Source organism: Chanodichthys erythropterus, chromosome 1 (genome assembly GCF_024489055.1).
Source record: "Chanodichthys erythropterus isolate Z2021 chromosome 1, ASM2448905v1, whole genome shotgun sequence".
Lineage (NCBI taxonomy): Eukaryota > Metazoa > Chordata > Actinopteri > Cypriniformes > Xenocyprididae > Chanodichthys > Chanodichthys erythropterus.
The window spans coordinates 22,527,793-22,544,554 of NC_090221.1; the positions used below are offsets into that span (position 1 = coordinate 22,527,793).

At 39.7% G+C, this 16,762-nt stretch overlaps 2 protein-coding genes across 2 annotated transcripts; both read right to left on the reverse strand.

Annotated features, from left to right (window-relative positions):
* Positions 1-2,536: 2,536 nt before the first annotated feature.
* On the reverse strand, positions 2,537-10,999 carry si:ch73-43g23.1 (mucin-17). The gene is made up of 2 exons (XM_067390525.1): positions 10,607-10,999; positions 2,537-10,309 (listed from the first exon to the last, which is right to left on the reverse strand). The coding sequence occupies exon 2, from the start codon at positions 10,217-10,219 to the stop codon at positions 3,158-3,160; it is 7,062 nt and encodes a 2,353-aa protein (XP_067246626.1). The 5' UTR covers positions 10,220-10,309; positions 10,607-10,999; the 3' UTR covers positions 2,537-3,157.
* Positions 11,000-13,217: 2,218 nt separating this feature from the next.
* trpt1 (tRNA phosphotransferase 1) lies at positions 13,218-16,448 on the reverse strand. The gene is made up of 7 exons (XM_067390551.1): positions 16,163-16,448; positions 15,404-15,485; positions 15,012-15,181; positions 14,473-14,650; positions 14,218-14,274; positions 14,006-14,116; positions 13,218-13,318 (listed from the first exon to the last, which is right to left on the reverse strand). The coding sequence occupies exons 1-7, from the start codon at positions 16,217-16,219 to the stop codon at positions 13,296-13,298; spliced, it is 678 nt and encodes a 225-aa protein (XP_067246652.1). The 5' UTR covers positions 16,220-16,448; the 3' UTR covers positions 13,218-13,295.
* Positions 16,449-16,762: the final 314 nt, after the last annotated feature.

Genomic DNA, 16,762 nt, shown 5'->3' on the forward strand with positions numbered 1-16,762 from the left:
TGTGTATTTGACTGAGATTAATAATTAGGTCAATGTCTGCAAACAGGAATTAGAAGATAGAAAAAAAAGCCTGATGCAATGAAATATTTCTTCAGTGAAATATAACCAGGTGAAGGCTGGGAAATTCTCTCAATTGTGGTTATGTTTGTGGGTGTGACTGCTCCACCTGCTGGTACCTTAGCAAACAGCCTCTGTTGGGGTTTGGCCTGCAGACGGAAGACTTGTTTGGTTCATTTGTTGCTATGTGACATGACTCGTCCGGAAGGGCTGCGGAAATACCTTTCCTAATCTAACCTGTGTACCTGATCCATCATCCTGCAGGAACAGCGAGTCTTGTAAGGTTCATTCATGCCTGAACGCCTTGCTGATGTCATCCCCGGAATGCACCCATATATGGTCTGTCCCTCAAAGCAAGCACAACACGGTACGACAAAGTTAACATTTCTGTTCTGTTTTTATGAGTATATGAGTAATGAGCTGTTATGTAGCTTAGTAATAACATTTACTCACCTCACAAGGGCAACTAAACTCCACCAAGACGCTGCTACTTTATGGTTATTTTGTCTGAAAAGTATCCAAAGTAACTAAGCAACCCGATGAAGGGGTCAGTTGTGATAAGGGTTAATCCTTGATTTTACCTGGGATTATTGCTACCTTCACGTGCTCTCGGAATGATCGTAAATATGAGTTTCTTTGGTAAAAATTGCACATGAATGCTCTCCCATTTCGAAACTTGAATGCGATGAGCTCGTAATCACGACTTCAGAAGTGGGAATTATCAAATTTCCCATAGCACGTGAAGGCAGCACTAGGCCTTCATTTGTGTGAGCAATTCATTTAAACACACACATGAAAACTTGTTTCTGATTGGTCAACCACAGCATTCTACAGTAAAATATTTTTATAATGACCATCAAATTTAATATTTGCTAAATTGATTTATCAAAATAAGTTAATATTTAATGTCCATTTACCTAGTATATATTTTAAATGAAGGAAGTAGATTTAAAATGGAATTCAAAGAAATTTATATAACTGGAATTGTAGTTTTAAAAGGAAGGTTTGTCAAGATTGATTTATTGTATGACAAAGTTTTAAGTGAAAGTTGAAAAATTCTTGAAGGTTTTATAGGCTTTACAGACACAAAAATATTTTTTTAAATGCCACCTATAATATTTTGTATTTAAATTACATATGCTTCTCACTCATGACATGCAGGATTAAAAAAAAAAAATTAAATAGCGCGCACAATATAATAATTTGCGCACGTTTTACTATATTTTTTCTGCTTGTCATGTGCCGGGTTTTGAAATAGTCTTAATTTATAGACCAGGGTGAAAGAACATGTCATGTAACATTCCATGTTGAAATTGTAATTCAATAAATTCCACTTTTTTCTTTCATTCCTGTGGAATTTGGACACATTTCAAATCATGTTGTTAATTCTTCAATTCTGAATTTTGCCCAACCTTTATATACAGTCAGCCAGTCATTCTCTCTCTCTTTCTCTTTCTCTCTCTCTCACAGGAAGATAATGACTGGCCAGCTGGCTGACATTAGCCCTTACATAAAGTAAAATGGTTTGTAGATTTAAGTTGTTATGTCTATAAGTTCTTCAGTTTATTTACCATTCAGCACATAAGGACGTGTTTATGGTAAAGGTTAGTACTTGCCCCAAGACACTCTGATTTTTATTTCCACTCTACTCCCCTTTGCTGCCTGCTCAGAGGATCCTGAATGAAATCAGAGACAGATTTGAATGTCTTTGTTTTCAAACACCCAACAAACCGGGTTAAGGCCCTCTCCCCTACAAAGCTGTCCGCCCACTCTCAGACAGTTCCATCAGCCCTTCTTACAGCATGATCAGAGAAGTCAGGAAATCAAATGCAGTCATTTATGGGTGCGGCTAGAGTTTGAGTGTATGGAGAAGACTGAACTGTTTGCTCAAATAAGTGGAAACATTTTCACAAAACGTCACAGCTAAGACCATGGTGGTCCATTATGTCATATCAACCATGCTGAACACCCAAATAAAAGAAATCAGCACAGTCAAAACATGTGGTTGTTTTATTCAGCTGACAAAATCATCCCAGAGGTAATGGGAAAAAAAAAACTATTTATGCATTTAGTTGGATTATGACTGATTCTTGGAATGGTTATAGCATATAACCAATATTTGTTTCTTCCTTTCTGTTCCAAAAAGCACATAAAATCATACACGATTCACATTCTTGAAAGAAAGCATTGGAATGATGGACAATGATGTTAGATTTTGTCCACTAGATGTCATCCTGAGATCAAAACGACAGCACCGTGGCCCTAAACTCAAAGTGGGTCATCATCTATTGTGTTGTGGCTGGGGTTCTCCCAAACTTGGAAACTCTTTTTACTTCTGGGCTGAATAATGTTGCAGTAATTTAGAAGTTAAAGTAAACGGCTTTTAACTTTATTGTTACTCAAATAGGTCATATGTGGTAGTTAACAATTTAATGAGAGAGAAAAAACATGAAACATGGATTTTGCAGACAGTTATCTTTAATGGGTGTAAAAAATAGTAAATGGCAATCCTCTGATGGTAGAAAATATGTGATTTTAATACCAATGAACTGGTGGATCTTGCACATCCACATTCTTTTCTTCCACCCAAATGTAAGCATTTACTTGCATTTTTCAGTGCACATCAAAGGCTTTGCACAAACAAATTACAAGTGTTGTCATATTGTGTTTAACATTATTTAACTTAGAAGTGAAAACACCAAACACATTATTATAGCTGCAACAATATAAATCCTTTCAGAAATAAAGGAAGACATTGATTAAATCATGACAGGCCTACCATTGCATAAGCTTGGCCTTTGCAAGAAAGGTGAAGTACTTGGGTACTGTACAAATGATACAGTAAAATAATATCAGAGAATGTCAACCATGATGAGAATGTCAACCATAAATGTTAGGAAAACAGCAAACAGAAAAACAACAGCAAAGCCATTTTGGGTTTTTTGAGCAGTTAACACATTGCATTTTACAGAAACAACATTAATACTGTCTTACAACTGTTGAATAGAAATTTTGACTTTTTAAATCCAGCATAAACTAAACATGCTGCTGACTAGAACAGATTCCAAATGTAAACAGATCACATGTATCTACTGTTGTTTCATGCTCTTCTTCCCCCTGAAGGAGGCATGCTTGAAGGTGCCTTGTGGTAGCAGTCTGAAGGGGTTGAATTTGGGCTTGCATTCATCCCAGTTGGGATGTAATACATGCTCTCTAGGTAGCTTTGATCCAGCGATGAGTGGCCTTTGGGTTCATTTTTAGGCATCTGACTTGCAGGGCTTCCGTATCTTAAGGAAGTCTGGTGAAGTGTGGTAGGGACAGGAGGAGGCTCTGAATGGCGAACTTGTTGGCCACCTCCTGGGATAGGGTAAGATGGAACTGCATAAGGTAGGTACTGTGGTGCATATAACCCAGAACTGTGCAAAGAGGAGTAGGGTGGTGCAGCTGGTGGATACAGGCCCGAGTGGGACATTGCCTGCTGCGGTATGAGAACTTCCACATACTGGCCCAATTCAGGATCAAACAACATTTTTCTGAGTGGCTGCATTGGTACCTCAATGTAGAAGTATTTACCAGTCTCGGGATCAAGAAGAACACGACGAGGAACTTGGCCACAGCTGAGCCCACTTGCATTCTCTGGATATAATACACTGGCTCCACCTGGGCCCTCATTTGTGTAATCATGACCAAAAGATGGTGACAAATCTTGGGGATTAAACAACTGAGGCCTGGGATCTAGAGTCGACATGTCAGTTGAATGAGAGTACTCATGATAGGGAGCGGAAGCAGGAGCTGCTGCTTGAGGTGAAGGATGATTAGCTGGGCGTCTGTCTGCATGCAGCCCAGAAGTTGGTGGTTGGTCATCACCGTAGGACTGTGAGTTTGAAACAGGGCAAGCACGAGGGTTGTGTAGAGGCTGAATCAAAGCAGAGGTATTGGAGATATTGGAGACTGGTAGAGCATCTGGTCTGCACTGTTGAGGACGAACTTGAGCTTGTGGAGGAGGTCCCGGACAGGTAAGGACTTGGCCTGGAGACCGAGAGGCTGCTGGTACCCGTTCCTGTGGACTGTGGTGGTGATGTCCTTGATGTGAGTGGGAACTTAGTGTGCAGGCGCATGGAGATTGCTTAGTGGTTGGATGATACCTGCATGACCTTTGTGGGGGCAAGTCTGACAGCCGTAGTGGGCTGAAACTCTCTCGCTCATCATAGCTGGGGGGATCATCTGAAGTATAGAAAAGATAGTCATCTGTGTGAAAACGATTATTAGATGATGCTCTTGTCACAGATTGTGTGTGGTCGAGGGCTTGTGCTCCTGATGAGTTAGAAGCAAAGGAACTACCTAACATTGAATTGTCTTGACTGAATGATGGAGTCTGCTGCTGGCAAGCACTGGTGGTTTTAAAGAAAGCAGAAGATTGCTGTTGATCCAGACTGGCCAATGTCATTATGTTGGATTTCTGCACAGTACTTGGAGATGTTGTGACTGGGATGGGTGGTGGTTTGTAGCTTGATACAGCCGATACAGCCAGTCTTTTTGTATCTCTTGATGAAGCCTCGTTTGATTGATCCTTGTGTATCATGGTTGGTGTTTCATTTTTCTTTGATTCACTACTTAATCTGGTTTGATGCTTAATAACAGATGATGCTTGAGCATCTGCTTTTGGTGGGTCACTTGACACTGACCTAATTTCTGCAAATGACTGTTTATAGCTGGGTTTTTGTGGTACAAATGGCTTTAGTCTATCAGTGGATATTGACCTCACTTGTATGGGTAACTCAATCTCTTTTGATGCATTCACTGGTGTGGCATTATTTTTTGTACTATTTGAAAAAGACTTCACCTCTGGCTTGCCAGATGTTGCTAGATAAGATGGACTTTGTGTCATAGTTGTGGTAGCAGCTATTTTCTTTTCTTTTGTTGATTCTTCTATCAGTGTTCCCTTAGGACTCTCACTTTGTTGGGATGTCCTTGAAGAATTGTTGACAAGAGCTGTTGGACTGCAAGGCAATGCTGTATTTTCTGCCCTTTCTTGTGCTTCACTGTAAAATCCTTCTGATAAACAGGCCTGTACAGGGACCTCAAGCCTGTTGACATGTTTAGCTGTAGCACTTCCAACTTCGGTAAGAACATCACACACTCCAATATCAGCCTGCATGCCTTTCTCTTTCAGTAGCATGGATACAGAGTGGCTGTTGCTTGTAGCTTTCATTTGAGTAGAATCAGGGTTTGTAAGATCAAAGGTCTTTGATTTGGATGTGCCATCCGGCAGAACCACTAATGCAGAAATTTCCCGCTCCTTACTGGGGGGTCTAGGTGGCATCTTAGTACTCTGATCACAGTGAATATAAGACCTCTTAGTGACACTATCCGATTCAGGTAATCCATTTATGACTGAAGAGTGAGAATCTGGCAGTTTTTGTAGTGACTCAGTCCTTGGTGAAGAGGCTTTGGATGTTATTTCAGTGATGTCAGCATCTCTTCTTGTCTCTGCACCCAGTAAAGGTTGTGATATTTTTGATATGTCAACAGGCTGTTTTTCAGCATGACAGTGGATTGTTTTTCTACTTGATGTTTGTTTGTCCTTCCAACTGATGGCTTTACATTCAATGTGTAAGGCTGGAGGCGTTTGTGGTGGCTGCTCTCTTTTCTCTTGAATGACTGCATCTTCTTCAGTAGAAGTTGAATTTGACGCTTTGAAAGACAGGTTGTATGTGTTTTTTACTAACTTCCTTACATCCCTAACTTTATGCATAACAGATTTTTTGTTGTCGTCATCTTCTGTCTCTATGACTTTTTGACTAGATTTTGTGCTCATATCTTCTGCAGCATTCTCCATTGACTGAGATTCAGACATATCTCTGGAATGTTCTATGTCAGGGGATAGAGACACTTTCAGAGAAGTTGCCTTTTTCCCTTTGACAGGGGAAGGTTTCAAAGTTATCTCTGGGGATTTTGACATGTATACACTCTTTCCAGCCAGTTGTTCCTGGTTTTCCAGTGTCATCTGGCACTTTGTGTCTCTGCTTGTCATTTTGCTCTGCATGTTCATTGCTGGAGTGGCAACAGTAGGACTTGTGTTCCTGACACTGGCATTTGCTGAGTCACCATTGTACTTCTCTCCAAGGTTGCCCCCTCCTTCCTCCTTCCCATCACTCTTGCTGTGAAGTATTTTGTCATCAAATGATGGAATGGCCAGTATAGGCTTTATTTCTTCCCTTCTAATATTTCCCTTTTGAGTTTCCCCAGTGTTAAAGAACACAGGTCTTACCAATGGTTTTGGAGGAACTTTTGGGGCACACTTCTTTAGCTGACGATGTGAAATTTTCTCCTCTCCAACAGCAAAACCTTCAGATAAAGTACATTCAGATTGCTGGCTAGAGCTTAAACTATGCTTCTCTACGTTACTTGGTACACCATCAAAAGAGCTGGGGCTAATATCAGGACATTTGTTTTCAACTCCAGATGGACTTGGGTCTGCACTTTTTGTTGTCTCTTTGTGCACATCTTGCATTTTCTTTGACAACACACTCTTGATGATGCAAGATGCCATTTGTGTCTTAGGGGAGCCATCATCTAAAGACACAGACTTCTGCAATGTCCTTTTCCTGAAATTTTGTGGAGAATCTGGTACCTCTTTGGAAACCTCCTCTTGCACAAAAACTGGTGTGCTATGTTGACGAACAAGGTTGTCTTGTGAGTGTCTATGTGTGGAGGGTGAATTCAAAACATTTTCAGTGTTCCCTTTATGTTTTGATTCATCTGTGTTCCGCCTTAACAGCTGTATCTGCCTTTTAGGTACTGTCCTCTTTCCTCTCCTGGACTCTTCTTTGCTCTCTAATGCAACATCCACACACTCAAAACTCCCCATTTCAAAGTGTTTGTTTGGGTCCAGGCTGTCACGGGGTAGAAAAGATGAGCTATCGTTTTCATGTAACGCTGAGCCACGTAAGTCTGCATAGGTCATCCATGCAACAGCACCAGGGCTGTCTACGGTCGATGGCTGAGAAATATTTGTTGATGATCTGTGGCTTGAATTGTACACATCCAAATAATCCACCTGAGGGCTAGACAGGCTGCTGAAGGCCAGATCTGTAAACCATTTTACTTCATTGTCTGCTTCATCGAACTCACTTCCCATGCTGGAGGTCTCGCCAGTACACTCAAGAGGAAGAATGCCTGCACTGCTGTATTTACCGTGGGCAGTTGACTGGAGCCTCCTGGCGCCACCCTTGTTCTCTTGTTGTGATCCCTGAGCTCTGAGCTGACTCTGTTGCTGCAGAGTTGTTGGGTGCGACTCAAAATAACAGCGAGCTGGAATTCCCGACTTTGGGTCTCGACTTGAGAGCGCTAGGCTGTGGCCTGCAGGCCCTTTTCTATTCCTGGCACTGAATGACAGCTCAACCTGTTCCTTTCTGTAACTACTATCTCTCACAGTCTCCTCCCCCTCTCCCTCCCTCTTTCCTCTCTCTTCCTTTTCCCTGCATGGCTGCCTGTCAAATTTACCACCACTTTCCCTACTGATAACCTCTGGACTTTCTCTTAATTCTACAGGCACTTGGCTATGCCTCTTGTCACTGCTTGGGCAATCATTTTCCAACATTTCTGTTCCCTTGTTGCTGTCATAAACCTCAATATGGCGTTCTTTCTTTTCTACATTTGTCACTGGCATTGGGACAGATGAGGCCCATGGACTCAGAGAGGCTGGTGTTCCACAGACAGTTAAATCTGTTGTGTTGTCAGTGACGATTTCCTGATTTTGCTCCATTTTTACTGTGGACAATCCAGAACCTGAAGGTATAGATGGTGAATATTGCGAGATCTGCATTTGGCCAAGAATTTGTGGTCCACCCCTTGTACATTCATCTGGGACAGATTCACTGCTTTTGAAGGTATCTGTGTCAGCAAGGTCATCAAAATTATCTAATGGGTTAGGAGATTGAGGACTCATTCCCTTACAGATTATGGGTAAAGGCTGATTTTCTGCCTTTTCGAGAAGGATGGAAGGCTTGGTTTGGAGATCAGGGGATAGAGCTTTGTCACTGGTATGGTCTGATGCAGTTGATGAGGGCCTTGAAGATTTGTCGCAGACAGCTGTCTCTACCACAGGTGATTGTGTTAAATCTTCATTTGGTGAAATGTTTTTTGTGATGCCTCCCATTACAGGGGATTTTGTATTTTGTGGCAGAACACTATAAAATATTGTTTTGATTTCAGGTGAGCACGTGACTGATCTCATTTCTAGTGAAGGGGCTGGGGAAGTGGGCTCTGGTGTAAGGTAGTTTTCTCTGCTGTTCGGAGTGGAGTTAATACTCCTTAACGCAGGCGTGGAATCTCTACTGCATGTTGGTGTTCCTCTGTAATCAGTTCCTGTGATGGCAGGGGAGGATGGTAGGTCATCAGATTCTGTTGAATAAACCACTCTCTCAGTTGTAGGTGACTGGCTGATGGTATAAACCATTTGTGAGTTAATTATTGCAGGTTCTGGTGAGTGAGCTGGAACGGAGTGATCAGAAGAGGAGTAGATATCACTGTGACAGCAGGGGGAAGATGTTGAGGCTTCAGGTTCAGATGAATAAACCCCTCTCTCATTTGTAGGTGATGGACTGGTGGCATAACCCAGAGGTGAGTGAATGATTACTGGTTCTGAGTGATCAGGAGAGGAGCCGATATCTCTGTAATCAATCCTTGTGATTACAGGGGAGGATGGTAAGGTTTCAGGTTCAGATGAAGAAATTATTCTCTCATTTGTAGGTGATGGGCTGATGGTGTAACCCACAGGTGAGTGAATCATTACTGGTTCTTGTGAGTGAGCAGGTGCTAAGGGATCAGGAGAAGAGCAGGTTTCATTGATCTCAGGTGATTCCAAACTTTCTCTGCCGTCTATGGATGACCACACCGGTCCACTTGTTTCAGTGGAAATGGCAGACACAGGTGGGGAATCTATTTCCACATTATCACTGGGAGGAAGTGTAGATACTGAAAAAGATGCACCATAAGTGTCCTCAAAGTCTGGAAACTCTGATGTGTTCCCAACTTGAGTTGAGCACAAATTCAGCAGCTCAGGTGAAGATCTACCAGTGTATGCAGGTGTGGAGCTAATTTCCCTGCTTACAGGGTAGACGGAGCTTAATCTTGGCTCTGGCATGACACTGGGTATGGGTAGTATATTAATATCGCAGTTTGCAGGTGAAGTAGACATTTCCTGAATAGGACTGCAGTCTGTTGGAGAAGCATTTGACAGCTCTGACGCAGAGCCACTGTTAATCATCCTTTGTTCAAGGAGAACATTTTCCTCTTGTGGACTATGATAGTTCATAGTTTCTTTGTTCTCAGAAGACACCACATTATTTTGTTCAAGTGGAGAGTCTGCCAAGGATTCGCAGTCAGACTCAAATACAGGTATGCAGTCTTTTTTATCTAAAAATGGGCTTGCACTTGTATGTTGAGGTGCTGTAATAATTTCTTTTTGCTCAAAAGTGGCAGGTTCTTTCTCCTCTGAAGAGCAAGACATAAGATTAGAACGATCCTTTCCTGGGTTAATCTGGTTTGTAGCTGATGATAAATCCATATCCTGTGGTTCAGAAGCATCTGCAATTTTTGTTTCATTCACTGAGGCAGTGCTCACTGACACTTTGGGTTCTTCCCAAGTGTTCCCAGTATGTGAAAGGCTATTAACATTCACTTTGGTTGCAGGTGGTGTGTAATCAAGTGGGTTAAGTCCATTTTTAGAATCAGATAAGATGTTTGATTCACCTGGATGTGGATGTGATTCCCTTGTCTCTGATGTAGAACAATCCAGAATATTTTTAGGAGATGGTGTGCTGACAGTGACTTCAGTGTTGTCGCTTAAGTCAGATCCATTGGCAGTGTGATAAGATCCAGAAGAGTCATTGGCATCATCTGCTGGAAAATTCTGATCCACTTCCCTTCTGACAAATGTTGCAGAGGCCGGGCTACTGGAAAGTGATGGAGACTCACAGTCATCCCCAAAAATGTCACACAGGCAGGTTGTTTCAGATATGGCATTATGATGGTTGGGGATTGAAGTGATGTCAAAAATCTCCACACGATTTGGCCCTTCACGACTCTGCAAGTTGAACGTTTGTGGAGCACTGCGAAGGAAAGAGTAGCTGTCTCCCTCTAGAACCCAGCGTTCCATTTCTTTACTTCAGATACCACAGACATTGAGTTGTCACATTTGAGCCATTTATAAATGCCTAAACTGGACATTCGGCAGTTGTTTTCAGACCTGAGACGTAAAAAAAAAACATCAGTCAACTTAGAGAATATAATTCTCAAGACAAAATGTACCAACTTTATCTTCTGAGAGCATTTGTCAGAAATTATATTTACTTTGCTTATACACAAGTGTGCTTAATAATAGTGAAAAGGATAATTAATCAGATTAGAGGATTACTCTTACAACTACTCACATACTTCATGCAAATTGATTCAAAAATACATACAGTAACTTTGTAAAGTGAAACGTTACCACATACATGCAGAAATCAAAGTTCACGTAAAAGTCATCAGACATGATACTTGCCTTTTTCTGCTGCTATCTGTCCATATGGCCAGTTTGAATGAAACAGCCCCACCAGAGAATATTCACAGGGGACAGTTATGCACTGTACCATGAGCTGTGAATGAGGCTCCAACTGGGGAGTCCAGGTTTCCGAGTGCCAAGCTCACCCTTCACGGCCACTCAGTGCACAGATATGTCCAGCCCCTCTAGCTAAGCCCAAAAAAATGCTACGACTCCTGTACTGTTAGCCCTGTCTGAGCTCACGGAGCCTGGCTATTTCAAACATTAATTGACACCACTTTTTTTTTTAAAAAAAAAGAGACAAGCATGTACAGAAAAAGGACACGATGAACCTGACCTATAACTTTTTTTAATCATGCTTAGACATAGGTGCATGTCTCTGCCAATCTTAATAGGGTGTTACAGCTAGGAGCAGGTGCTGCGATAGAATAGACGGAGTCTGCGACTGGAATCTGACACACTAGGCCAAGACAGTCATAGGGGCTCACTAATTTTAGACCTCTTCTATTAGGGATACTTTGCTTTGAGAGGCTGCCTAGAGACACACAGAGGACACAAAATGGCAACTTTACAAAGTATACACCAATTTCTGTAGTATTAGATTGTAACATCCAGCTCTTTAAAACTCTTCCTATTTACATTTATTTGTTTAGCAGATGCTTTCCTCTAAAGAGCTTTATAAAAGAGAAAAACAGCATAAATAATTGCTTTGAGCTTAAAATTGTCAATTAAAAATAATTTATAATAAAATCATGCATTAAACATCAGTGATTTAACCTAGTGACCACTAGAAATTGTGAAATAAGCTATCTTCTTTTTTCCATATTTTATTACCCCTTGTTCAGAGCATCAAAGTATATTTGTATCATGTGGTTACAAACTAGTCCATCACATTGGAAAGAATGCTGAGCATTTCTGCAGTGCGGGGATTTAGCGTTCACACACTACTGACAGAAATCCAAAAGCACAGCCGCTTGACAATACCAAGAATAGGCCTTTGATCAGCTGATGGACAGTCAAAACAGAATTCTCAATGACCATGAATTAAAGCTAGAGACTTGCATCTCTGACATTTAATATCTTTGACTGAAACATTGTATGCTTTTACAGAACTTGAATAGAATAGAAAGTTTTGTTTAGCAGCAATTTCTAGTAATTGTGTCTGAAAAGTCAACTGAAATCCAGAATGACTCTAGTTCACAGAAAACTGTAGTCATTTTAATAAGCCAACACAAATAAAAACACCTTTGCCTGTTATTTGTCTCTATCTAGCACACTGTACATAAATATGCTTGCAGAAATCCCCCTGCAGTAACATGACACATCTCTATCTTGAGGTCAGTTTATTTAGATATTCTATTTTTTGACAAATATGTAGTGGGCGGAAACTGCCCCACAAATAAAACAGGCTTAGGAGGTCACTTGACAATTTGTATACAAAACATCACACAACTTATCAGATATGCAGCTGACTCCATAATATATTAAAGATACAGTAAATAGTACAGAAATTTTAAAGCTAGAATTTTGTTTGTGGATAACATGACACAGGCTGTCTAACTGAAAAAAAGAATAATAAACACTGCATTTTAATGCATTAATTCTAATACTGCGCCGCCATTATTCCCTTGGTAATTTCCCGCATAAACATCTTAATCTAACAAAACATATTTGCTGACCATTGTCCAACTGTACATCAGTTTTACGTGAGGCACAAATAAAATGGTCAGCAGTCCTTACATGTCTTCCATTGAATCCTTCCCAAAGTCATCTGTGGGTGTTCAGTCTATTAGAATCCAGTCTTATTAGGGCCAGAGCAACAATGGTGTGAGGACCCTATTGTAATTGCTCTGTCAATTCTTATTTTTCTCTGAAATGAATCGCATTTTTTGGAGGCCTGAACATGCCCGAAAACTCATGAAACTTTGCACATTTTCACCAAAAGTGGAGTCTGATATGGGTTTCAGAATTAGGTGTGGCAAAATGGCTCGATAGTTCCATCTACAAAATTTCAATTAAGTGCCCTTCGTGCTACGTTTCACATACAAGTATGAAATTCGGTACACACATGTAACAGCCCAATACCTACAAAAAAGTGCAAAAGCTGAAAACCAACAGGAAGTGAGATATTTTGAATTTTCTCTGCAAAATTTTGGCAGTTTTTGCCATTTCCAGACGTACTTTAACAAACTCCTCCTAGAGCTTTAATCAGATCAGTATCATATTTGGTCAGTCAAATCTAAAGGACTCTGGACTTTGTGATTGGGAAGATCTTGACTTTACACTGAAGGGCGTGCCAGTTTCAGTTACAGTCATAGCGCCACCAGCTGGTAGCAGGAAGTGTGGAAAATACAAATGACTGACGTAGTGCACCTATATTTATATACTTAATTTGTATTACCCACCATGCTCTGTTTTCCTAAAGCCACCGGGTGGTGGTGACACAGGTCCGAGAGCCCTTTCATCACTGCTTGCAGCTTTCATTTCTATTATTCTTTTGATTCTGTGGTATAATCAACTGTTAATAAATAATATAGCCTGATTGTGCAAATGACATATTTTGTTGTTTTTATTTTGATATTTCTTTTTAGAAGAACACATTCCACTTTAATGCTTTCAAAGGTTTAATCGAATGAACAAAAATCGAATGAACAAAGTCAGATGAACATCTCCAGATCCTCTCCAACAGCTAATGTAGTTCAATTTCACAAGCTGGAAGAAAAAAAAAATCCTTAACGATCTCTTAATATCAAATGCATATATTTAAGCTAATAAATGTATTTAATTATGTATTTAAGCTAAAAAATAATTTACATTTTTACTTAATTACAGTACATGGACACAAAATGAATCTGAAGGAATGAAAATGAATAAGGAGTTAAAGGGTTAGTTCACCCAAAAATGAAAATTCTGTCATTAATTATTCACACTCTTGTCATTCCATGTCAACCCGACTTTTGTTCACCTTTGAAAGACAAAAGAAGATCTTTTTAATAAAATCTGATAGATTTCTGTCCCTCCACTGACAGCCTATGGAACTAACCCTTTCAAACTTTAATTTTTTTTTTTATTCATTATTATTTTTTTATTTATAGTTTATTTTACATAAACAAAGCTCTTGCGTCACTCCATAAAATTAAGGTTATAAACTACTGGAGTCACATGGATTACTTTAATGATGTCTTTACTACCTTTTTGGGTAGTTGCATAGGCTGTCAATGGCGGGACAGAAAGATTTTCATCTCTTAGATTTCAGTAAAAAGATCTTCATTTGCGTTCCGAAGTTGAACGAAGGTCTTACGGGTTTGGAATGACATGAGGGTGAGTAAATGATGAATTTTCATTTGACTGAACTAACCCTTAAAGTGACCTAATGGACTGGCAGTGAAAGTGACTCACGTGAGGGTTTTAGGCTTTGTACTCGAGAGAAATAGCATGGTGCTAACAACCCAGCAGCATCTCCAGGGGTCAACAGCACACCGTTCTCTGACCAGAAGAACTTAATCCCATCTGAACACCAACCAGAAGGAAAAGTGATCATTAAGCCTTCTACATTATAATTCTTAACTGTATTAAACTTTATACTGGTTTTAAAAATGATTTCTTATTACCTGACATAGCTTTCACAACATCAATATACACAGCCAAATCGCAACTCTGTCTCATACCTATAAACAGGAAAAAGGCCATTGAACTGTAAATAACGTGAATTATGTATAAAGTGAATTGCATTTTTACAAATCTGCTTCTGTACACATATATCTTGGCCTGGACTGCTTTTTGCTATCCAAATCTGTTGTGCATGCATGCCTGCATAAATAAATACTCACATCTCTAGAAAAGAATCTAATCTGTATGTCGCTCACCACTGATGACTTTGCCCTCTCCAGGTAGGCCAGGTGCCAGGTGTATGTGAGTTCTGTTCATTCTGCTGAGGCCCTGACTGCGTATAGAGGGCCAGTATTTCATGTATGAACCATGAACAGCTTCTCTTGGATAGTCAGGATCATCAAGTGCTACCTCTCTCAACTCCAGATCTGTAACCTTGAAGAGACACATTCTAGGAGTTAAATAAATACCTAAATTATAGAATTTGCATCGTTTTTTTTGTTTGTTTGTTTGTTTTATTTAAAGAATCTGCCAGATTTACATTACATTTATTTATTTAGCAGATGCTTTTGTGTATAAACTAGATTAGTATATTATAAATTATATATACATGCACATATAGGTACACCTGTTCAACTGCTCGTTAACGCAAATAGCTAATCAGCCAATCACATGGCAGCAACTCAATGCATTTAGGCATGTAGACGTGGTCAAGACGATCTGCTGAAGTTCAAACTGAGCATCAGAATGGGGAAGACAGCTGATTTAAGTGACATGGCATCTGAACCACACTGACTTGAACTGAATGACCCTGATTGGCTCGTATCAGAAGACGACCATCTTCAGTGTGGTGACAAAGCTTGAATCGCTGTTTGTCATTGGTGGCCACAACTCGCTCCACATCCGCCAATGAAAATGAGCGGAACTGCTGATGAGCGAGAAGTTCCTCCACATATACAAAGCCATCTGCAGACAAAGTCACATAAGAATTACAGACAGACAACAGGGAAAATAAAAAAACTAAATCCAAAACATGTGCTAAAGGAATTATAAGTGAATTAATCATTTTCTGTCTTGTCCAATAATAACAGGAATCATCTTCCACAAGAACTCCATTCCACACAAGACCCAAATAACTATTTTGTAAGCAGACAGGGTATTATGAATTATACAATTATCACTTCTCACCCGAGTTCATCTGAATACCCATCTTATTGGCGCCGTGGCGTAATACATAAGTCAAAGATTTAGACAGGCGCACATCTCTGTTCTGAAATATGCAAAAAACAGAAATGTATAACAATTCATTACAATGCACAGACCCTTTCAAAACTTGACCACAGTAACTGGGCAGCTGACACAAAATACTGTCATTACTTTCACACTTAGGTGTGATCTGCTATACTTTAACTATTACATATATAGAAAATTTTGGTCAATATCTTGTATTGACAATGCAAGAGTCAAGCACTGTAAGTCTACACCCCAAAGACTTTAAATGAATTTAAGGTATGGACTTAAGGTGACAAATCATGTGTGAAAATGATTCACACATGCCACATCCTGGAATATGGCCATGATACGTCTTCCTACATGGTGGTTTAAGAAATGGAAAGCTAAACACTCCATCAATTAGGAACTGTTCCATAACATATAACATGCTAGAAACTAATGATCCAGTCATTTGCCTATTTAAATCCAAACAGCGTTTTTTTTTTTTTTTTTGGCTGGACAGTGTACATTCATATACATTTGAATTCCAAATCTAGATTTTAGATCAATATTTAAATTAAACAAAAATGGCATAAAACTTGAGTTTTAAATGAAACACCATATTAAGTAATTATGGTAAAATGAGGACTACTATTGTAAATGTGTAATAATAATACTGTATTTTAAGAGGACCGCGTGTATTAAACATAAATGAATGAGCATTTCTCCTCCCACCTCTTCATTTCGGTTCCCTCGACCCCTTCTTCCTCTCCCACGAGGTTGACAGTCCATTTGTGACGCACTTGTTGAGATGGTATCATTCACAAACACAGCTACACAAACACAGCTATATGGGCAACTGCAGTTACATTTGTTACGTATAATTCTTTACCTATAAACAACTAAAAGCATTTCACTTGGATGATTTACCTGCACTACTAAAACTGTATATTTAAACTCCTTTCGAAAAAAAGCTTTCGTTGCTGAACTTTCTCGTGTCGCTAGTACACGGACCAGAGAAAAATAGAGAAGCAGCCAATAATGAGACCATTCACCCATTGACCAACAGGGGGCAATAAAGTCATTATTATTTTATATTTCCTGAGGTCGTACGCCGTCTAGCGGTGGTGACTGCACCGAATTATGTTTTTGATGAGATATGAATTTTCGATAAAAAAAAGAAAAAAGAAAAAGATAAATAAAATGATTTAAGTATAAATTAAAAAAAAAAAATTTGGAAATACTTCCGTTACCTACCTACATATTGAAAAGAAATGTTTCCTTTGGTAACCAATAACTGTCTTATAATAATTACAAGCAAGCAATTATTATTAT

Bases quoted from the DNA above. Each gene is read 5' to 3' on its own strand.
- si:ch73-43g23.1 (XM_067390525.1), bottom strand. From the start codon at position 10,219: ATGGAACGCTGGGTTCTAGAGGGAGACAGCTACTCTTTCCTTCGCAGT.
- trpt1 (XM_067390551.1), bottom strand. From the start codon at position 16,219: ATGGACTGTCAACCTCGTGGGAGAGGAAGAAGGGGTCGAGGGAACCGA. The intron at 14,275-14,472 runs GTGAGCGACATA...TCCTGTTTATAG, and splicing joins AGAGGGCAAAGTCATCAGTG to GTATGAGACAGAGTTGCGAT. The intron at 13,319-14,005 runs GTGAGTCACTTT...TTTTTCTTCCAG, and splicing joins ACAAAGCCTAAAACCCTCAC to CTTGTGAAATTGAACTACAT.